Genomic DNA, 23322 nt, shown 5'->3' on the forward strand with positions numbered 1-23322 from the left:
ACCTGGCAAGTCATACTCTGAGCTTCTACCTGGCAAGTCAGAAGAGGAAAGGGCTCCTTTAGGAGGTCTATTGAACTCTTTTCTAGGAGTTTTTCCTTGTCATTGTCGCCTTCGCTTGCTCTTTTGAGGGTTTAATCACCCATTTATATTGAACCCTTAGGTCCAGTTTCCCAGACACCTTGACTAAAATGCACGCTTAGAGGAGAATCTCCATTTAAAGTTTCATGTTTTATTATGTATTAGTATTGATACGTAGGGAGTAATTTGAGACAGGCTGTCAGTGTTGAGTAGTGATAGATAGGGAGTGATTTGAGACAGGCTGTCAGTGTTGAGTAGTGATAGATAGGGAGTGATTTGAGACAGGCTGTCAGTGTTGAGTAGTGATAGATAGGGAGTGATTTGAGACAGGCTGTCAGTGTTGAGTAGTGATAGATAGGGAGTGATTTGAGACAGGCTGTCAGTGTTGAGTAGTGATAGATAGGGAGCGATTTGAGACAGGCTGTCAGTGTTGACTAGTGATGGATAGGGAGTGATTTGAGACAGGCTGTCAGTGTTGACTAGTGATAGATAGGGAGCGATTTGAGACAGGCTGTCAGTGTTGAGTAGTGATGGATAGGGAGCGATTTGAGACAGGCTGTCAGTGTTGAGTAGTGATGGATAGGGAGCCTGCAGTGCAGAAACCTTGTGGATGTGCTACTGTTGGCCGTGGTCTCCACTCCAGTGCTGGTCTCTACCAGCAGGTCAGCCAGAGGAAAGTTATCTACAACACAGGAATTCCACATACATCGCAGTTCAAACTTTTAGTTGCACACAATTTATCAAGGTGCAATATGAAGACAATATGAAGACATTCCTCCAGAAAAATAAACATTTAACTCGATAAGAGTTGTATCTGATAGTAAAATGTCTGTAAGGAATACATTTGAGTTTCTACAGATCTGATACACTGTTTCTACCAATAGTACAAATATTTCATGACTAGATAAGAGTTTAGTTCTGCTGGATTTCATAAAGAACCAAAATGGCAGCCAAAAGAGGCCAGTTTCAGCGTGAAGCAGCAGGAAGGTAGCCTACCGATATCGTCGTATCGCTCCACCCAGACCACCAGTACTTTGGTCTCGGGGCCCATCGGAGGGATGGCCCTGCCAGGAGGCATCTTCTTAGACTTCACCGTGGGACTCTAAGGGACAGACAATAGTGGAAATCACATGAACAAGCTAGAACAAAGAAAACTACAGGCCAAATTCCTCCTTAAAGCAGCTTTGTATTTAAACATTTGCATAACGATCACCATTCGCTAACCACAGCCATGTAAATCTCTAGTCAGTGAAGGCAAGAATGAAAACCAGAAGTGCTTTAGCCCTCCAGACATGAATTGAAAATCCCCGGGGTAGGGTTTGGGTTTAGGTGGGATTTGGCCACTGATCAGGTCGGTCGGTCTGTCTGAGGAAAATAATACTAGTATACTGTTCACATGTAGACACCGGTATGGTGCTGGAGAGAACTCTAACGATGTTAAAGTGCTATAATAGTCTGCTGTATGTCTTACCCTCTGCCCAGGGGCCACGTTGTCGGAGTGGTTGGGGAAGAGGTCCAGTGTGAGGTTGGACTGTTTCAGCAGGCTGGGCAGCAGGTCCATCTGAGAGTCTGGCTCTCCCGTAGGGAAACTGTTCTCTGACGACTCCGCTACAGAAACAACACAAAGACAAGTCTGTATCCCAAACTGCACCCACTCCAGGCCACTCCTTAACATCTAGAACTAGTAGAAATGATAAAATAACCTATACCTTTTCAAATAACTGCACTTTTTCTGGCCTGCAAATTGCTTTTGACGAACAAATCGGCCCGAAAAGAAATCTGTGCAGCACTCTGCTGAATTTTGAAATCACAATGTGGCCCGCCTCGAGACAAGATGATGCCCACCCTGCCCTATGTAATGCAAGTTCCATAGCGTTTCTTATTAGACAGGTTCAGGTAGTCCCTCCGTGTATTAGTATGTTCTCGCTGTTAAGTGCCTAATAAATACCACCCTGCTTAATGGCTACCTAATGAATACCACGCTGCTTAATGGCTACCTAATGAATACCACGCTGCTTAATGGCTACCTAATGAATACCACGCTGCTTAATGGCTACCTAATGAATACCACCCTGCTTAATGGCTACCTAATGAATACCACCCTGCTTAATGGCTACCTAATGAATACCACGCTGCTTAATGGCTACCTAATGAATACCACGCTGCTTAATGGCTACCTAATGAATACCACGCTGCTTAATGGCTACCTAATGAATACCACGCTGCTTAATGGCTACCTAATGAATACCACGCTGCTTAATGGCTACCTAATGAATACCACGCTGCTTAATGGCTACCTAATGAATACCACGCTGCTTAATGGCTACCTAATGAATACCACGCTGCTTAGTGGCTACCTAATGAATACCACGCTGCTTAGTGGCTACCTAATGAATACCACGCTGCTTAGTGGCTACCTAATGAATACCACGCTGCTTAGTGGCTACCTAATGAATACCACGCTGCTTAATGGCTACCTAATGAATACCACGCTGCTTAATGGCTACCTAATGCAATACCACGCTGCTTAATGGCTACCTAATGAATACCACGCTGCTTAATGGCTACCTAATGAATACCACGCTGCTTAATGGCTACCTAATACAATACCACGCTGCTTAATGGCTACCTAATGAATACCACGCTGCTTAATGGCTACCTAATACAATACCACGCTGCTTAATGGCTACCTAATACAATACCACGCTGCTTAATGGCTACCTAATGAATACCACGCTGCTTAATGGCTACCTAATGAATACCACGCTGCTTAATGGCTACCTAATGAATACCACGCTGCTTAATGGCTACCTAATGAATACCACGCTGCTTAATGGCTACCTAATGCAATACCACGCTGCTTAATGGCTACCTAATGAATACCACGCTGCTTAATGGCTACCTAATGAATACCACGCTGCTTAATGGCTACCTAATGCAATACCACGCTGCTTAATGGCTACCTAATACAATTACAACGCTCTAGAAAAGAAAGAAGATTTCTAGAACAAATTAGGGGAAATCCATAAAGACACACAGTGGGGATTTCCTTACGGAGAACAGCGGCTTTGGGATCCATGGCAAACAAAGAGAAAGAGATGAGAGAATAGAAGAAGTGAAGGCTTAAAAAGAGAGATGAAGAATGTACTGTAGAGAAAATAAGACAGGAGGATTGGAAACTGGGATGATGAGTGAGAGAAAAGTAATGAGAAGTGAAGATGGGAGAGGGATGAGGCCCACCGGACGACTCTGTGAGCGAGGGAACGACGAAGGCAATTTCGGTCAAGGCATCTGCATAGTACAGCACCCGCTTCTCTCCGTTGAACACGCCCCCACCCGTGTCTCCCAGGGTGACCATGTCATCTGTGGGGACAGAGAACAACTTCCTTACTACTGCAAAAAAATTATAATATTAATAATAAAAATGTAAAAAAAATTATAAAAAATAATAAAAAAACAAAATAAATATATATATATAAATAAATAAATAAAATGATTTGGCACAATAATGTGAAAAAAAGTATAGAAGCCCTTGGGGGGGGTCTCCCTCCCACCTGGTGGGTTGCTGTCTACATTATTGTTGTTGTTCTTGTTGATGGACCAGCTGGTGTAGACACTGCCTGTCCAGCCCGGGTGCTGCCCCACCTCCACGGGCCAGCCCAGCGACAGCAGGAACTCCAGGAAGTGGTGCTGCACGTTGGAGCTAGACTCCACGTTCCTCAGGATCTGGTATGGGACAGAGTGATAGAGACAGACAGAAATGGAAATGAATGGTCAAGTCATAAATTATTTTACAGGGTCCAAAACTATTTTTAACTGTTAAAGAAAAGCGTATTCTCCTCGAGACAGATTTTTTTTTCTTCACTTTACAAAAACGACCAACTCAGCACAGACCCCCATCTTGACATATTCATATTTCTACACACTTGGCAAAACCAATAGATAATAAAATACCTGATATGAACTGGATAATATTAGTGACCATTTTGCTTCAGACTCTCTGTAATATCAGTGATAAATTCAGATAGTAACTCCCCTTAACCCTGTTGATTGCCCTCCCCTTTAACCCTGTTGATTGCCCTCCCCTTTAACCCTGTTGATTGCCCTCCCCTTTAACCCTGTTGATTGCCCTCCCCTTTAACCCTGTTGATTGCCCTCCCCTTTAACCCTGTTGATTGCCCTCCCCTTTAACCCTGTTGATTGCCCTCCCCTTTAACCCTGTTGATTGCCCTCCCCTTTAACCCTGTTGACCAGTCACCTCCTGGCTGCTCTTCTGGCCAGCCTTCATGTAGAAGAGGAAGACTGTGTCACAGGGCCGGCAGGGCAGCAGGTCCAGGTAGCTCATGTCATCAAAGAAGCCCGGCAACCCAGAGTCCAGTGCAATCAGGTGGGGAGGTAGGCGACTGTTGCCGGGCTCCTGGAGGGCAGGAAACAAAGTTACATGTGACTGGCTGGTTTAATCAGCAGACGTAAGGGCCAGATTAACTGCTGTATTAGTTTGACTATATTTTGCTACCATATGATAACCCATGTCATCAAATGATCTATACATGGTTTCAACTTAATTACATCTTGCAGGGTTGATTGCATGCTTTCCTGCTAACACTTTCAAGGATCCTTGAAGTAGTCACTGATTTAACAGGATTGGATAGGTGAAAGCAAAGGGTTCCACTACATGCATGTCACGTCCAATTCTGTTTCAATCCCTTCAAAACCGACCCATTCTTTCCTCTCCCCTTCCTTGACTTGTTCCCCTCCACTCCTCCCTCTCCTCTCCCCACCACTCCTCGCCCTCCTTTCCTCTCCCCACCACTCCTTTCCCCTCCACCCCTCTTCCCCCCACCTCCCTTACCTTGTTCCTCTCCACCCCTCCCTCCCCCGCTCTCCTTCCTCCCCCGCCTTGTTCTCCTCCACTCTTCCCCCTCTCCCTGTTCCCCTCCTCCCTACCTCTCACCCCCCCTCCCTTCCTTCTCTTCCCACAGTACCTTGAGAGCCTCCAGCGACAGGAAGCCAAAGTGCGACAGGAAAAGGCGGGCAGTCTGGAACTCTTGAGAGGGCGGTGGGGGCTTGCAGTCCGTCAGTGGGCCTGGGAAGCTCTTGTTGCACCAGCGCTCCTCGCTGCTGTGCTCCAGTGTTGTTTCATACTCAGTCTGCTTGGCCATCACACCACACAGCTTGTTGTGCTGCATCTCCAGCTGAGAAGGAAAGAGAGAGAGAGGTGCGGGGGCAGGATGATGTTGCCCATTGACATTGGAGAAGGTCAGTTTTGTTTATGTGTTCCCTCTCAAAATGGTGATTAGGAGAGGGTAAGCACTGATCCAAGATCTGTGTCAAAGGACATATGATCTGCCTGGAGTGGGATCCTGTGGCGTAGTTCATTCTGAACAAGAACTTAATGTAGCAGTAGAAAATAGTATTAGTCATGGTTGAAGGCCATACCATACTCCCAGGACAAATAAGGTATTTGAGTTGTGCTAGCGAGTCCCATTGCATACATACAGACACCCAATCACATCAAACCCCACCCATAAACACACACCCAATCCCCTCATCAAAACCACCCCTGACATGAACAAATCTTCACAAAACCCTCATACTCCCACAAAACCAATACAGTGCACACCCAATCCCTAGCCCCCAAACAACTAACATCAAAACCTTTCTTTCCCAGCATGAATTATAGGTATTAGTGAAACATGTCCCGTTTGTGTGAGGACAACTCCCGCCCAGATCACTGTACTTCAGTGTTGTACGTGTCACGAAGAGTTCGGCCTGTCAGTTGAGAAACATTGCATTCCACAAATCATTTTCAGATAGACACCGATTCATCGAAGTGGAGTTCACAGAGAATAACAGTCTAAAGTCAGCCTACATTTTACATTTAAAGTTAGCCTACATTTTGTTTATCATTTATATGCTAGTTGTGCTTGTTGTACAAAGTGCCCCATCTGGGCCATATTCATTAAGCTGACCTTGGATACATTTTTTATTTATTCATTAATAACAGGATCCTGGATACGCACCCGTTTTGAGGCGCTTTGTGAATATAGACCCTGGCTGATGAGAACACTACCTCTACTCTGCAATACAATCCTCATTAGGGCAATGGAGACAATTATTCTAACATGGACGGACAACCGATGCTAACCTACCTCCTCATCTACAATATCGTGCAGGTCCGGAATGCTCAGGTCTGCTTTCACAAATGGAATTTTGTCCACTTCTTCAGGGAAGGGTCTGTGTTTGACGTTGAACCGGATCCCCACATCATTTTTGGGAGTGGGCCGGCTCTCTGGGACAAACACCTGCTACAGAGAGAAGAGAGGGGAAAAGAAAGGAGAGATGAGAGACTTCTTATGAGACACATACCCCTGAGAAAGGAGCTGGGAAGACTCAACAAGAAACATGAGCTGCCATCTGATCATTTAGCATGGTTAAAAGCTCTACAATGAATATCCATGCCCTGACGCAGACATGTTTTCACCAAACAGGTCTGGGACCAACATCAGGAATCATTCTTCATTTTGAATGAGAATATTGCACTACTTGACATTACTAGTGTCTCATTAAAGCCATGTGAAAAAAGCTGCTTTATAACAATGGAGTTGCTAGTTAAATTAGATGCCAATGTAAACCTGGAAACTAATAGAAATGTAGTGACCATATCACCATGATGAATCTAAAGGGTTATCTATTGTGTGTTACCTTGTGGCTGGCGCGGGCCTCCCTGGGCTGATGGAAGAGCTGTCTACTGAATCTAAAGGGTTATCTATTGTGTGTTACCTTGTGGCTGGCGCGGGCCTCCCTGGGCTGATGGAAGAGCTGTCTAATGAATCTAAAGGGTTATCTATTGTGTGTTACCTTGTGGCTGGCGCGGGCCTCCCTGGGCTGATGGATGAGCTGCCTAATGAATCTAAAGGGTTATCTATTGTGTGTTACCTTGTGGCTGGCGCGGGCCTCCCTGGGCTGATGGATGAGCTGTCTAATGAATCTAAAGGGTTATCTATTGTGTGTTACCTTGTGGCTGGCGCGGGCCTCCCTGGGCTGATGGATGAGCTGCCTAATGAATCTAAAGGGTTATCTATTGTGTGTTACCTTGTGGCTGGCGCGGGCCTCCCTGGGCTGATGGAAGAGCTGTCTAATGAATCTAAAGGGTTATCTATTGTGTGTTACCTTGTGGCTGGCGCGGGCCTCCCTGGGCTGATGGAAGAGCTGTCTAATGAATCTAAAGGGTTATCTATTGTGTGTTACCTTGTGGCTGGCGCGGGCCTCCCTGGGCTGATGGATGAGCTGTCTAATGAATCTAAAGGGTTATCTATTGTGTGTTACCTTGTGGCTGGCGCGGGCCTCCCTGGGCTGATGGAAGAGCTGTCTAATGAATCTAAAGGGTTATCTATTGTGTGTTACCTTGTGGCTGGCGCGGGCCTCCCTGGGCTGATGGAAGAGCTGTCTAATGAATCTAAAGGGTTATCTATTGTGTGTTACCTTGTGGCTGGCGCGGGCCTCCCTGGGCTGATGGAAGAGCTGTCTAATGAATCTAAAGGGTTATCTATTGTGTGTTACCTTGTGGCTGGCGCGGGCCTCCCTGGGCTGATGGAAGAGCTGCCTAATGAATCTAAAGGGTTATCTATTGTGTGTTACCTTGTGGCTGGCGCGGGCCTCCCTGGGCTGATGGAAGAGCTGTCTAATGAATCTAAAGGGTTATCTATTGTGTGTTACCTTGTGGCTGGCGCGGGCCTCCCTGGGCTGATGGAAGAGCTGCCTAATGAATCTAAAGGGTTATCTATTGTGTGTTACCTTGTGGCTGGCGCGGGCCTCCCTGGGCTGATGGAAGAGCTGTCTAATGAATCTAAAGGGTTATCTATTGTGTGTTACCTTGTGGCTGGCGCGGGCCTCCCTGGGCTGATGGAAGAGCTGCATGGTCCAGGCATGTCTCCCGGACATCCCCCTGATCAACATGGTCACGGACGGACAGGGATCTGCTGACACAGACAGGGTAACCAGGTCAAAAAGGGTCTTTCTCATTCGGCACCATACAGAAGACAGACAAACTGGGGGGAGTGGACTTTGTTTATTGTTGCTAAAAGTTTTGAAACATTTTTCCATTGCATGCTCTAATGAAAACGACCCAAGACTATTCTTATTAGCTATCAGTCTGATAACATGTGGGAGGATAACAGATAGCATGTAGAGGATAACTGACAGCATGTTGAGGATAACTGACAGCATGTTGAGGATAACTGACAGCATGTTGAGGATAACTGACAGCATGTTGAGGATAACTGACTCTGTTCATTGCCCAGCGGCTGCTCCAGCATGGCCAGGATGACAGAGTTGTCCAGGACAAAGTAGCGGAAGTTCTTGTGACTGGTGGAGGTCAGCCTGGAGTACTTGATCAGGGTGTCCTCGTTCAGCAGGCTGCAGGGGGAGGCGGGGCCGCTAGGCGACGGGAACGCCCCCAGGACTTGCATTATACTGTCAGGGAGCGCAAAGAGAGGGTTTCCACTAGTTACCACAGCCACAAAGTAAAAATTGGCTAAATCATTAAAATGTAGAAAACAAAAATATGCTTTTTGGTCTTAATTTAAGGGTTAGGTGTAAGGTTAGCAGTGTGGTTAAGGTTAGGTTTAAAATCACATTAAGAGAAACTGTCGAAATAGGCGGGGCTTAAGACTCTATGGCTACTAGTGACGACCCAAAGAGTGGGCATGAGGAGTGACTCCAGAGGTGCAGTGCCTGACAGGGAGAGTAAAGAGTGGGCATGAGGAGTCACTCCAGAGGTGCAGTGCCTGACAGGGAGAGTAAAGAGTGGGCATGAGGAGTGACTCCAGAGGTGCAGTGCCTGACAGGGAGAGTAAAGAGTGGGCATGAGGAGTGACTCCAGGGGTGCAGTGCCTGACAGGGAGAGTAAAGAGTGGGCATGAGGAGTGACTCCAGAGGTGCAGTGCCTGACAGGGAGAGTAAAGAGTGGGCATGAGGAGTCACTCCAGAGGTGCAGTGCCTGACAGGGAGAGTAAAGAGTGGGCATGAGGAGTGACTCCAGAGGTGCAGTGCCTGACAGGGAGAGTAAAGAGTGGGCATGAGGAGTGACTTCAGAGCTACTGGGGGGAGGACGGCTCGTAATAAATGGCCAGAACAGAGCCAATGGAATGGCATCAAACACCTGGAAACCATGAGTTTGATGTATTTGATACTATTCCACGAATTCCACTCCAGTCATTACCATGAGCCCGTTCTCCCCAATGAAGTTGCCACCAACCTCCTGTGTTCCAGAGGTACAGTGCATTGGAAAGATAGAAAGGATATACGAGGCAGAAATCCCCACTATAATACATTTCAAACACTGAAAAGTATATGAATAAACATGTAAACCCTGAATAAAGTGGATTAGTCAACATTATATTTTGAAATGATTAACTTCAGGTAAAATGGTTGCAAACAATTAAAAGCTACGGTCTGATTGGTACACACATTTTTGGACTTTTAAATGATTGATTGTCATTGATTGTGGGACAATACGACAAATAAATGCCTGGTGAGCTTAGTTCAACTCTTTTCGCTCAGCAGAACCCCAAAAATAAGGTTGTTTTACTCCATCATTTGCCAACAATGTATTTGTAAACGAACGCGGTATAGCTTCTAAACATCTTATTTTCTTCAGTCCCATCCTTCAGCTGATTACCAAAACAAGTGGTAGGGTGACCGAATCCTTTAAAGAGAAAAAGAGAGACTTTAAACAGAGTAAAAGGTTTCAATTTCCCATGTCCTTTATAACACCTCATATCTTTAACCTTTGTTCTGTTACATCACACATAGTCCTTGGCGATGTTCTCAAAATGTTCCACTGGCCTGTTCCATGTATTGGTTCACCAAGACCAGTGTGTATATAAAGAAGGGGACTGAGCCCAGTAGACTACATTAGTTCTGAGGCATTGTCAGAATGAGGGATGCTGTAGCTCTGCTGGTGTTGTTGTACTGTCTGGGGAATGGAGAGAGTGGAGGGGTCAGAGAGAATGACATTACTCAACAGGGTCACAGTCAAGGGGGAGAGAGCAGGGAGAGTGATGTTGAACCGTTGACCAACGAGCCGGACATCTGGACTGAGCTGAAGGAGCGGAGAGACATGGTGGTGGATCTGAGGAACACGGGGACGAGACTGATAGCCAGTGAGAGCCATGTGGAGGACCAGAGAGTGGAGCTGAGGGTCACAAAGAATGAACTGCAGGCCTCCCGAGTGGAGCAGTGGTCTAAGGCTGTGCCACTAGAGATCCTGGTTCGAGTCCAGGCTCTATCGCAGCCGACCGGAAGACCCATGTGGCGGCGCACAATTGGCCCAGCATCGTCCGGGTTAGGGGAGGGTTTGGCCGGCAGTGAGGTCCTTGTCCCATCGCGCACTAGCGACTCCTGTGGCGGGCCGGGCACAATGCACACTGACACAGTCGCCAGGTGTACGGTGTTTCCTCTGATACATTGGTGCGGCTGGCTTCCGGGTTAAGTGGGCATTGTGTCAAGAAGCAGTGCGGCTTGGTTGGGTTGAGTTTCAGAGGACGCACAGCTCTCGACCTTGGCCTCTCCAGAATCTGTATGGGAGTTGCAGCTATGGGACAAGACTGTAACTACCAATTGGATACCACGAATATGGGGAGAAAGGGTTAACAAATAAAATTATTCAACAAAAAAAAACGAAGAAAAAGAAATCTACATGAACTGCAGTTCCACAAGAACAAGGTGGAGGAACTGGATAGAGAGAACACAGGTATAGTGAGGCAGCTACGTTCAATGACTTTAGTATTGTGATTTAAGATTAGGAAAACAGCGGTGTGTTGAATTGATGAAAACTGTTTAGCTCTGGAGGCCAGAGTGACAGCCAGGTGGAGGAACTGAAGAGACAATGCATGTATGAACAACACCTTGTAAAGCCTTTTAATCTATGAACTAGATTTTAACATGTAAATTCTATTTGTGATTAATATATTGTGATAGTAGTAAATCGATGTCACTACTACTAGGTAGACCCAGAGGCAGTGGGTAGGCCTATGTAAATGTATTGTGACTAGAATCATTTTATGATTTTAATTTTCCCAATGTAGCATATTTAAACAATGGTCAATATGGTTATGTATCTTTCAGCCTTAGGGGTAAGGTGTATAATCAATCAATCTGGTGTATAATGTGAAGGTACAGTGCATTTGGAAAGTATTCAGACCTCTTGACTTTTCCACATTTTGTTACATTACAGCCTTATTCTAAAATGTATTAGCATTATTTTTTTCATCAATCTACACACAACACCCCATAATGACAAAACAGAAATACCTTATTCAGACAATTTTGCTATGAGACTTGAAATTGAGCAATCGGGGGAGAAGGTCATTGGTCAAGGAGGTGACCAAGAACCCGATGGTCACTCAGACAGAGCTCCAGAGTTCCTCTGTGGAGATGGGAGAACCTTCCAGAAGGACAACCATTTCTGCAGCACTCCACCAATCAGGCAATTATGGTAGAGTGGCCAGACGGAAGCCACTCCTCAGTAAAAAGCACATGACTGTCCGCATGGAGTTTGCCAAAAGGCACCTAAAGGACTCTCAGACCATGAGAAACAAGATTCTCTGGTCTGATGAAACCAAGATTGAACTTTTTGGCCTGAATGCAAAGCATCACATCTGGAAGAAACCTGGCACTATCCCTACGGTGAAGCATGGTGGTGGCAGCATCATGCTGTGGGGATGTTTTTCAGCGGCAGGGACTGGGAGACTAGTCAGGATCGAGGGAAAGATGAACGGAGCAAAGTACAGAAAGATCATAGATTTTTTTTTTATACAAAAATAAAAAAAGCTTGCTCCAGAGCGCGCAGGACCTCTGACTGGGGTGAAGGTTCACCTTCCAACAGGATAACAACCCTTCGCACACAGCCAAGACAACGCAGGAGTGGCTTCGGGACAAGTCGCTGAATGTCCTTGAGTGGCCCAGCCAGAGCCCGGACATAAACTCGATCAAACATCTCTGGAGAGAACTGAAAATAGCTGTGCAGCGAAGCTTCTCATCCAACCTGACAGAGCTTGAGAGGATCTGCAGAGAAGAATGTGAGAAACTCCCCAAATACAGGTGTGACAAGCTTATAGCTTCATACCCATGAAGACGAGGCTGTCATCGCTACCAAAGGTGTCCCAATAAAGTACTGAGTAAAGGGTCTGAATACTTATGTAAATATAATTTCAGTTTTGTTTTTATAAATTAGCAAACACTTCTAAAAACCTGTTGTTGCTTTGTCGTCATTATGGGGTAGGGTGTGTAGATTGGGGGGGGAAACAATGGATGCCACCTTTCCAACAAGTCAGTTTGTCAAATGTCTGCCCTGCTACAGCTGCCCCAGTCAATTGTAAGTGCTGTTATTGTGAAGTGGAAATGTCTAGGAGCAATAACGGCTTAGCCGCGAAGTGGTAGGCCACACATGCTCGCAGAACGGGACCGCCAAGTGCTGAAGCGTGTAGAAATCGTCTGTCCGTGGTTGCAACACTTACTACAGAGTTCCAAACTGCCTCTGGAAGCAACGTACCTCCAACTTTGTGGCAACACTTTGGGGAAGGCCCTTTCTTGTTTAAACATGACAATGCCCCCGTGCACAAAGTAAGGTCCAAACAGAAATGGTTTGTTGCGATTGTATGGAAAAGCTTGACCGGCATGCACAGAGCCCTGACCTCAATCCCATCAAACACCTTTGGGAAGACTTGGAACGCCGACTGCGAGCCAGGCCTAATCGCCCAACCTCACTAATGCTTGAGCTTCAATGGAAGCAAGTCCCAGCAGCAACGTTCCAACATCTAGTGGAAAGCCTTAGAAGAGTGGAGGCTGTTATAGCGGCAAAGGGGGGACCAACACCATATTAATACCCATGATTTTGGAATGAGATATTTGACAAGCAGGTCTCCACATACTTTTGGTCATGTAGTGTGTGTGTGTGGTAGAGCGCTCAGGACCTCAGACTGGGGCGGGCGGGAGTACATGCATACGTATGTATGCATGTACGTACACCCCAGTCTGAGGTCCTGAGCGCTCTACCACACACACACACACACAATACCATTTTGGAGTGATGGGGAATATACCAGGGCAGTCAATGAATGCATTCAACTCAAATCATAATTAAAAACATTTGTCAATACCTTCAAACCATGAACTGAATTTCAATGAATTCTCTGAACTGTGTTAAAATGGAATTGCCCTAAACCCCTCTACTGTGGATTGAATTGTGTTTTACCACCACCTGCTGGTGTACTATGGTATTACCATAAAGTCCCTCCAACGTGTTAACCTCCACCTTTGCATATGAATCCCTGATCACAGTCAATATCAAGGACTAGTAAATATGTATGGAACTCAGAGATGCAAAGCAGACTGCACTATGCATAGCAGAATAGGAAAAGAAAGAACATCTTCCAAATAAATGATTCTCAGGAGAAAGGACCTCGATCCTTCACTTGCCATTTTGCACCTTTTCACTAAAGGTGCATCTTTCATATTTTATAGTGAGTGGATCAATGTTTCACTGCATTACCAAGATATACAGGCTCTAATAGGTGTGATATCCAGGCTCCAATAGGTGTGGATACTGTATATAACCCAACAGGCTCCAATAGGTGTGGATACTGTATATAACCCAACAGGCTCCAATAGGTGTGGATACTGTATATAACCCAACAGGCTCCAATAGGTGTGGATACTGTATATAACCCAACAGGCTCTAATAGGTGTGGATACTGTATATAACCCAACAGGCTCTAATAGGTGTGGATACTGTATATAACCCAACAGGCTCCAATAGGTGTGGATACTGTATATAACCCAACAGGCTCCAATAGGTGTGGATACTGTATATAACCCAACAGGCTCCAATAGTTGATACTCTCAATAGGTGTGGATACTGTATATAACCCAACAGGCTCCAATAGGTGTGGATACTGTATATAACCCAACAGGCTCCAATAGGTGTGGATACTGTATATAACCCAACAGGCTCCAATAGGTGTGGATACTGTATATAACCCAACAGGCTCCAATAGGTGTGGATACTGTATATAACCCAACAGGCTCCAATAGGTGTGGATACTGTATATAACCCAACAGGCTCCAATAGGTGTGGATACTGAATACAGCCCAACAAGATGTAAATAGGCATAGATACTGCATACAGCCAGTGGTGTAAAGTACTTAAGTACTACTTATGTAGTTTTTGGGGGTATCTGTACTTTACTATTTATACTTTTGACAACCATTTTACTTCAAAACATTTCTAGAGAAAATGTACTTGTTACTCCATACATTTTTCCTGACACCCAAAAGTACTCATTACATTTTGAATGCTTAGCAGGAGAGTAAAATTTCCTAATTCACACACTTACCAAGAGAGCATCCCTGGTCATCCCTACTGCCTCTGATCTGGTGGACTCACTAAACACATGCTTAATTGGTAACTGATGTCTGAGTGTTGGAGTTTGCCCCTGGCTATCTGTAAATAAAATGTAAAAAAGCAAATCGTGCCATCTGGTTTGCCTAATAAAAGGAATGTGAAATTATATATAATTTTACTTTTGATCCTTAAGTATATTTGGGCAATTACATTTACACTTAAGTATGTTTAAAACCAAATACTTTTACTCAAGAAGTATTTTACTGGTAGACTTTCACTTGAATCATTTTCTATTAAGGTATCTTTACTTTTACTCAAGTATGACAAGTGGGTACTTTTTCCACTAATGCATGATGCCCAACAAGGTACAAATAGGCGTGGTTACTGCATGAAGTAGGAACTGGCGTCAAACGCCTCAAAACTTGTAACATATAGCATTAAGTCCAAAAACGGATGTACCAATCACAGATTACCCATTAAAGAGAGAACTAAAAGGTAATGCATCTTAATAATAATGTTTCCCTACAGAACCATTACTCCTCTCAGGTGGCCCTCACCATGACAGGGTGGCCTCAGCAGCATCCTTCACCCTCATGGAGGCCGGGTTGTGCTCCTTGTCCCCTTTGTAACGCACTTCCTGGTCACCCGTCTTGGACTTGCTGCCTGATATGCCCAGTTCCACGATCTCCAGGACCTCTATCAAACAGTCCTGCAACAAAACACTATGTCATTGCATGGCACAAAAGTCAACTGGTGAGTTAAGAGTGTTCATACAAGTCATAGAGAACAAAAAATTAAGATTAAATCAGGCAATGATGTCAAACGGAGGATTTGTGACCATTTGAACAATGAATGATTCAAAAGGAAGATTTGACCTATACTTTTCAAAACTCAAGAAAAGGTTGATATTTGCTTCTATAGCGATAAACTGTGTTTAGTCCAAACGGTGGCCGTGCATAAATATGGCAGCCTCCATGCACAATGCCTTGTTTTCTAAGTTTGCTGTATTGCAGCTTGCTCTCTGTTACTCTTTTGTATCTGCATTAGCACGTTATAGATGATCCCAACTGTAGTTCACAGACACAAGCAATTTCAAACAACTAAAAAGTAGATGGAGCTGATTCCTTCCATCTTTATGTACCTTGGTCATTCTTAGATGGACAGAACAGTAGGAACACAGATTAAGCCTCGTCCTGGACCAAAACACACTCAAAATCAATAAAGAAGGAAATAGCAACCAGAGTAATTGTGGCTCAAATGCCTTTGAATCATTTGTCATTAAAATTGCTTTCTAGTTCAGCAGCCTACTAGGCTTAATCTGGGAGACCATGCCCAGTAGTAGTCCAGATAGAATGTGTTGTGGTCCCTCTACCTTTTCATTGAGCATGTCAGGGTGTTCTGTCAGCCACACACACAGACACTGGAAGGCTGCCACGATCATAGAGTGGAGGTCTCTGGAGTGGAGGGGGGCAGGTCGGCTGCACTGGTACACGATGTAACCACATACCGAGCTGACCGCACGTTTACGGTCTGCAGACTCCACACTCGTCCTCACCTGAGGAGGGAGACCGAGCAGAGTTTAATGAACTACAACTGAAAGGTCTGTTGTAGAATCTCCTGGCTCTTACTCATCTCCATTGCAGTGTTCATTATCATAGCCTTTCCATAGTTGTCTGGCCACCTCATGTTTGTTGTTTCCATTACAATTACTTACATGGGAAAGGAAAGCCATGCTGGCTTTGTTGTCCACCGTCACCTTACAATGTAGGGTTTTAAATTTGCTTTAAATGGACAATGTAGGTATCGTTGATAGGACCCCAAGTGGGCATATGGAGCTAAAACGATGGGTTTAAAACGTTGCGTGCCTAATGAACAGGACCCTGGGGCTTTACCTTGGCCAGGCCGGCCAGCAGCTCCAGAGCGGCCAGGGAGATGCTCATGTCAGGCCTCCACTGGGAGTTGAGCCTCTGGGTGACAAGGTGGATGCTGCGGATCAGCAAGCCAGCCGCTGCATCTGTATGGAGAGCTAGGGATATGACCCCCCAGAAGAAAACGCCATACCACGCCACGTCACACAACCACGAGCAGAGAAGGAGAGCTGGGGTTAGTAACTACTGGACCAGGCAGAGCACGTCCAATAAGCATCAGCTACACACACAAAGCAATCGGCATGACGACAGTACTATATGAGCAGTCCTTATGAGGTTGGATATTATGGATGTATTAGGTCAAATTCCATCTTCAATTAATTGAAAAATCCTCATTAGAAGACAATAGACATTTTTCAATTCATGAAATGGCCCCAGACATTTGTTTCCCATAGAATGGTAGCCAAAACTAGGACAAATTAACCAAACATGCATGTTTACCTGATGTTTAAAAAAATAAACCAACAATAGAGCTGTTTGTTTGTTTGTGTTTCAATTGTCTTTCAGAAACTTAGAGGTTCAAATTAAGATGAAGGAAAAGGCAACACTTCAAGTAAAAAACATGTTTCTGTTTAAAATGAACTTGTCTGAGAAAACCAAGAAATTGCAGTACAGTTGCTGCACACAAGTGGGAGTCTGCATTTAGTTGATGTTCAGCATAGCCATGCATTTGCCCAGTATGTAGTTATTATGAAAGACATTTGCAGCCAGTCAGTGGGTCTAACTTGTGGATGATCTCAATTGTATTCTCTCCTTGCCTCCTCCTCCACAAAACACATTGGAGAAGATCTGAGGGGAGGAATCTCAGATTTCTGCTCCAATGCTCTTTGAGAAGGTGACATGGAAGGAGGACATGAGGAATCAAGGAAACAGAGATTCACTCCAGGTCTAGGCTCATATTACAGCTTAAATAAAACATGCATAAGCTGTATACACTAATGCATGCAGTTAAGATATTTATGCACAAGTTGCACATGCGGTATAGCGAGAAGAGCTAGCAGGTGACAGACACACGACCGTCTGCATTCTGATAATATAAGTATCACTGAAATGACACAGCATCACTGCAAATATGAAAATAATGCCTTTTTGGGAATCACCTTTACCCAATGTCATACATGTCCACTATACTACTAAAGCATGACTGACAGGAATACAAAAATAAATGAAAAGACAGTCAACATTCAAAACTATGATAGAAACATTACTGTAAAAGTCTAGCTCAGGGGTATTCGACCTTGGGTCCGCGAAGGTACTGCATGGGGGTCCACAAAAATATAATCATATTTTTATGAATATCGCTAGCAGAAATCAGATTTTGAATTACATACCTACTAATACCTCCTTGTTTCTCAATTCATAATATTGAGCAAATTACACTAATTGGAGCTAATTACACACACACTGGAGTATCTGACATAGGCTTTGAAAAAGCACCCGCAAATAGGCTACCACCAGCGCGGAAAATGGGGCTCCCGAGTGGGGCAGCGGTCTTACGCACTGCATCTCAGTGCTAGAGGCGTCACTAGAATCCAGGCTGTATCACAACCGGCCATGATCGGGAGTCCCATAGGGTGCCACACAATTGTCCCAGCGATGTCTGTAGGCCGTCATTGTAAATAAGAATTTGTTCTTAACCGACTTGCCTAGTTAAATAAAGGTTACATTTAAATAGTTCTGCTGGTAAGGTTTGACTTGGACATACATGTTTGCCAACACATGGCTAAACTTTGTTTAACCAGCAGCTCTTCTAGCTAATAGGCTATGTTAGAGTTACACTTCCTCTTATAATGCAGAGGTCAAAATAATGAAAAGCTGTCTACCAAATTGATTTTGTTTTTATGTTGATTACTTTTTGTCAGTATCTTTAAACCATTAATTGGTTTTCAATTAATTAGCGGAACTGTGTGGAAATGGAATTGGCCTAAACCCCTCTACTGTGGATTGAATTGTGTGGAAGTGTTTTACCACCACCACTGTTTTACCATAAAGTCCCCCCCATAACCCTGTTGACCTCCACCTTTGCATAGGATTCCCTGGTAACAGTCAGTGTGTGGATTCTATTAATGCCCCGGGCCTGCCCTGGATGAACCTGGTTAGCGTTGATTGCATTCGTTTTGGAACCAGGCTACCTACAGGGCATGAGCCAGGTGGTCCGTTTTGGCTGATGGTGAAGTCGGCTCAAAACAAAGGTGACGTAGGTTAAGCACGTGGAGTAATGGGAGTAATGAGAAGGAGTCTGTGTTTTCACACGCAAAAGTGAGTTCTTTTGATAAAAATACTTACTCTGCCTTCCCAATGAAAACTAGTTTGAAAAATCAAACATACAGTAAAAGTCAAAAGTTGACACACCTTCTACTTTTTCTCTTATTATTATTATTATTATTATTATTCTACATTGTAGAATAACAGTGAAGACATCCAAACTATGAAATAACACATATGGAATCACGTACTAACCAAAAAAAAAAGAAAAACGTAAATATATATTTCAGATTCTTCAAAGTAGCCACCCTTTGCCTTGATGACAGCTCTGCACACGCTTGGTATTCTCTCAACCAGCTTCATGAGGTAGTCACCTGGAATGCATTTCAATTAACCGGTGTGCCTTGTTCAAAGTGAATTTGGGGAATTTCTTTCCTTCTTAATGCGTTTGAGCCAATCAGTTGCATTGTGGCAAGGTAGGGGTGGTATACAGAATATAGCCCTATTTGGTAAAAGACGAAGTCCATATTACGGCAATAACAGCTCAAATAAGCAAAGAGAAACAACAGTCCATCATTACTTGAAGGCATGAATGTCAGTCAATGCGAAACATTTCAAGAACTTTTACAAGTACAGTCGCAAAAACCATCAAGCGCTATGATGAAACTGGCTTTCATGCGGACCGCCACAGGAAAGGAAGAACCAGAGTTACCTCTACTGCAGATGATACATTTCATTAGAGGTACCAGCCTCAGAAATTGCAGCCCAAATAAATGCTTCAGAGTTCAAGTAACAGATATCTCAATATTAACTGTTCAGAGAAGACTGCGTGAATCAGGCCTTCATGGTCAAATTGCTGCAAAGAAACCACTACTAAAGGACACCAATAAGATGAAGAGACTTGCTTAGGCAAAGAAACACGACCAATGGACATTAGATTGGTGGAAATCTGTCCTTGGTCTGATGAGTCCAAATTAGAGATTTTTGGTTCTAACCTCTATGTCTTTGTGAGACGCAGAGTAGGTGAACGGATGATCTCCACATGTGTAGTTCCCACCGTGAAGCATGGAGGTGGTGTGATGGTGCTTCGCTGGTAACACTGTCAGTGATTTATTTAGAATTCAAGGCACAATTACCCATCATGGCTACCACAGCATTCTGTAGCGATATACCATCCCATCTGGTTTGTGCTTAGTGGGACTATCATTTGTTTTTTAACAGGACAATGACCCAAAACACACCTCCAGGCTGTATAAGAGCTATTTGACCAAGAAGCAGAGTGATGGAGTGCTGCATCAGATGACCTGGCCTCCACAATCACCCGACCTCAACACAATTGAGATGGTTTGGGATGAGTTGGACCGTAGAGTGAAGGAAAAGCAGCCAACATGTGCTTAGCATATGTGGGAACTCCTTCAAGATTGTTGGAAAAGCATTCCAGGTGAAGCTGGTTGAGAGAATGCCAAGACTGTGCAAAGCTGTTATCAAGGTAAAGGGTGGCTACTTTGAAGAATCTAAAATAAAATATATTTTGATTTGTTTAACACTTTTTTGGTTACTACATGATTTCATGTGTTATTTCATAGTTGATGTCTTCACTATTATTCTACAATGTATAAAATAGTAAAAATAAAGAAAAACCCTTGAATGAGTAGGTGTGTCCAAACTTTTGACTGGTGCTGTATAATTTGTTTGACAAAATGACCATGCGACGCAGATCACTGTTGGATTTGAGAAGGGCGCTCCTCTACCCCACTTTTGCCCGTGCACGTCAAGGGCCATAGCCCTGGTGCACTTAACCAAACTCCCTCAATATCAAGGACTAGTAAATACTTCTGTTTTTTATTTTTAATACATTTGCAAAAATGTAAAAAAAAAACTGTTTTCGCTTTGTCATTATGAGGTATTGTGTGTAGATTAATGAGGGAAAAACATTTATTTAATCCATTTTAGAATAAGGCTGTAACGCAACACAATTTCAATACTTTCTGAATATATATATATATAAAATCCATTGTTGGACATAAGACTGTAAAAACACCAGGAAATCAGCTCCAAGTGATATACATTTTGGAAATCCGTTCCCATCGTATAGGTTTGAAATTATTATGTTTTAGTCAAATATTATCTGTTTGGGCTTCATGCGGTCAATTTGCCGTCTGCAGTTGATGACCGCTGGGCTCGGGTTTACTAAATAGGCCTAGAGGTCACTAACTGGGAAGGGCTAGAGATCACTAACTGGAAAGGGCTAGAGGTCACTAACTAGGAAGGGCTAGAGGTCACTAACTAGGAAGGGCTAGAGGTCACTAACTAGGAAGGGCTAGAGGTCACTAACTAGGAAGGGCTAGAGGTCACTAACTGGGAAGGGCTAGAGGTCACTAACTGGGAAGGGCTAGAGGTCACTAACTAGGAAGGGCTAGGGGTCACTAACTAGGAAGGGCTAGAGGTCACTAACTAGGAAGGGCTAGAGGTCACTAACTAGGAAGGGCTAGAGGTCACTAACTAGGAAGGGCTAGAGGTCACTAACTAGGAAGGGCTAGAGGTCACTAACTGGGAAGGGCTAGAGGTCACTAACTAGGAAGGGCTAGAGGTCACTAACTAGGAAGGGCTAGAGGTCACTAACTAGGAAGGGCTAGAGGTCACTAACTGGGAAGGTCTAGAGGTCACTAACTGGGAAGGTCTAGAGGTCACTAACTAGGAAGGGCTAGGGGTCAGTAACTAGGAAGGGCTAGGGGTCACTAACTAGGAAGGGCTAGGGGTCACTAACTAGGAAGGGCTAGGGGTCACTAACTAGGAAGGGCTAGGGGTCACTAACTAGGAAGGGCTAGGGGTCACTAACTAGGAAGGGCTAGGAGTCACTAACTAGTTGGTTGGTTGATTGATTTTGGCAGACATGGGTTCAAACAGTATTTATTTTATTTTAAAATACTTCAGCTGCCCTTGATTGAGCTTCCCTGGCACAATGGCGCCAACTGAATAGTCTCAAAAGTGCATACCCCGCCCACTTGGTACTCAGAGCATGCTCAATGAAATGCTCCAAGAAAGCAAATATTATTTGAACACAAGTCTGGATTTTGGAACAGGGCTCATGAATGTGTTCTCCAAGGGGCTCACCGTAGTCTCTGAGGAGGGCCTGGGTGGGCCTCTCTCTGTCAGGGGTGGTGGCTTCAGAGCTGCCCCCGCTGGTGTTGCTGATGCCACTGTTGTTCCTGCTGTGGCTCTTGGCCAGTGCATTGCTGCCGTCCACAATGCCCTGTTGGGGTGGCATTGTCACAGTCTGCTCAGATCATTAAACGGATATTTTACTCAAAAACAAAAACAGATTTTGGTATTTTGTTCATTAGTCTACATAAAACATCTTTGTGGACTAATGAACAAAATACATTTGAGTAAAATATCCTTCAAATACAAAATTTATGGTGACCTCTTGCCAGGTTTCTAACGTCTTTCCTGGTTAAATAAAAGGTTACATATTTGTTTTACAGACTTCTCTTAGCTACATGTTTTGTTCAGTTTATTTTCTTTCTGGTTGAGTGAGCGTTTCTACAGCGTGGAGAACAAAAGCATTGGTCTCACCACCTCCGCTTGGGCACCAGTGGACTCCAGGAGAGCAGAGTCTTGGACAATGTTGAGCATTGCACCTGTACAGAGAAAAGGCTCTTCATTATTACATTCATTCCAGGGTGATTCTTCACTACGTAAAAGAGATAACTGTTTTGGCAGGTTGAAAGTACAATGTTCGAACACGCATACGAGACACCCATATCAAAGCACGCCTCCAAGACACAAATCTGGTTCTCAGTCGCATTTCCTAATGAGGATTAAAACCGCGACTAAATCAGTAGTCAACCTTTATTTTTTTATGAACCTTTATTTAACTAGACAAGTCAGTTAAGAACAAATTCTTATTTACAATGACGGCCTAGCCCGGCCAAACCCAAACGACGCTGGTCCAATTGTGCGCTGCCCTATGGGACTCCCAATCACGGCCGGTTGTGATACAGCTTGGAATCGAACCAGGGTCTGTAGTGACGCCTCAAGCACTGAGATGCAGTGCCTTAGACCGCTGCCCTTATTATTAAATTTACATTTTACATTTTAGTCATTTAGCGGACGCTCTTATCCAGAGCGACTTACAGTAGTGAATGCATACATTTCATTTCATGCATTTATTTTTTCTCTTCTTTTTTTTTGTACTGGCCCCCCGTGGGAATCGAACCCACAACCCTGGCGTTGCACACACCATGCTGGCGTTGCAAACACCATGCTCTACCAACTGAGCTACAGGGAATTAAATAATAATACATTACATTTTATAACACACTTTTCATTGTAAAACAACCAAAGGTCAAATGAAAAAAATGGGTAGAGAAAGTGAAGATGAACTAACCCAGGATCATCTGTGTGTTGGTGGGGTCCGTCTCCGTCTGGAGCGCTCCTATTAGGATGTTGACCAATCGCAGCTTGAGGGAGACGAAGGAGACAGCCTTGTCGTGCAGAGAGTTGTCGTCGTTGCTGAACTTGCCCTCCAAGAGCACCTGGAACATACAAATTATACATGTGGTTGACTTTGCACTTAGACAACCGTCAAGAACTACAGGGCATTGCAACTGTTCACTAAAACAGACAGTTCAATAGAAATTCAGTACAACACAAAACGTTTAAATAAGTCCAAATCACCATCCATCAATTGTAACTATATGT

General features: G+C 44.3%; 1 protein-coding gene across 19 annotated transcripts in view; it reads right to left on the reverse strand.

Annotated features, from left to right (window-relative positions):
- Positions 1–23322, reverse strand: part of LOC106583647 (ral GTPase-activating protein subunit beta) — a 95334-nt gene that overhangs the window by 7027 nt on the left and 64985 nt on the right. For 12 of the 19 annotated variants that reach the window (XM_045705264.1, XM_045705265.1, XM_014168064.2 and 9 more), the window contains 16 exons: positions 23009–23156; positions 22195–22259; positions 21733–21871; positions 16378–16511; positions 15858–16040; positions 15043–15194; positions 8366–8553; positions 7954–8057; positions 6231–6386; positions 5064–5273; positions 4337–4495; positions 3633–3804; positions 3319–3441; positions 1550–1686; positions 1075–1180; positions 682–760 (listed from right to left, as the gene is read on the reverse strand). In XM_045705264.1, coding sequence (XP_045561220.1) covers positions 682–760; positions 1075–1180; positions 1550–1686; positions 3319–3441; positions 3633–3804; positions 4337–4495; positions 5064–5273; positions 6231–6386; positions 7954–8057; positions 8366–8553; positions 15043–15194; positions 15858–16040; positions 16378–16511; positions 21733–21871; positions 22195–22259; positions 23009–23156 — 2255 coding nt within the window. The remainder of the gene's footprint in view (positions 1–681; positions 761–1074; positions 1181–1549; positions 1687–3318; positions 3442–3632; positions 3805–4336; positions 4496–5063; positions 5274–6230; positions 6387–7953; positions 8058–8365; positions 8554–15042; positions 15195–15857; positions 16041–16377; positions 16512–21732; positions 21872–22194; positions 22260–23008; positions 23157–23322) is intronic. The other 7 variants (XM_045705275.1, XM_014168068.2, XM_014168076.2 and 4 more) reach the window with 5 other exon arrangements.

This window comes from Salmo salar, chromosome ssa22 (genome assembly GCF_905237065.1).
Source record: "Salmo salar chromosome ssa22, Ssal_v3.1, whole genome shotgun sequence".
NCBI lineage: Eukaryota > Metazoa > Chordata > Actinopteri > Salmoniformes > Salmonidae > Salmo > Salmo salar.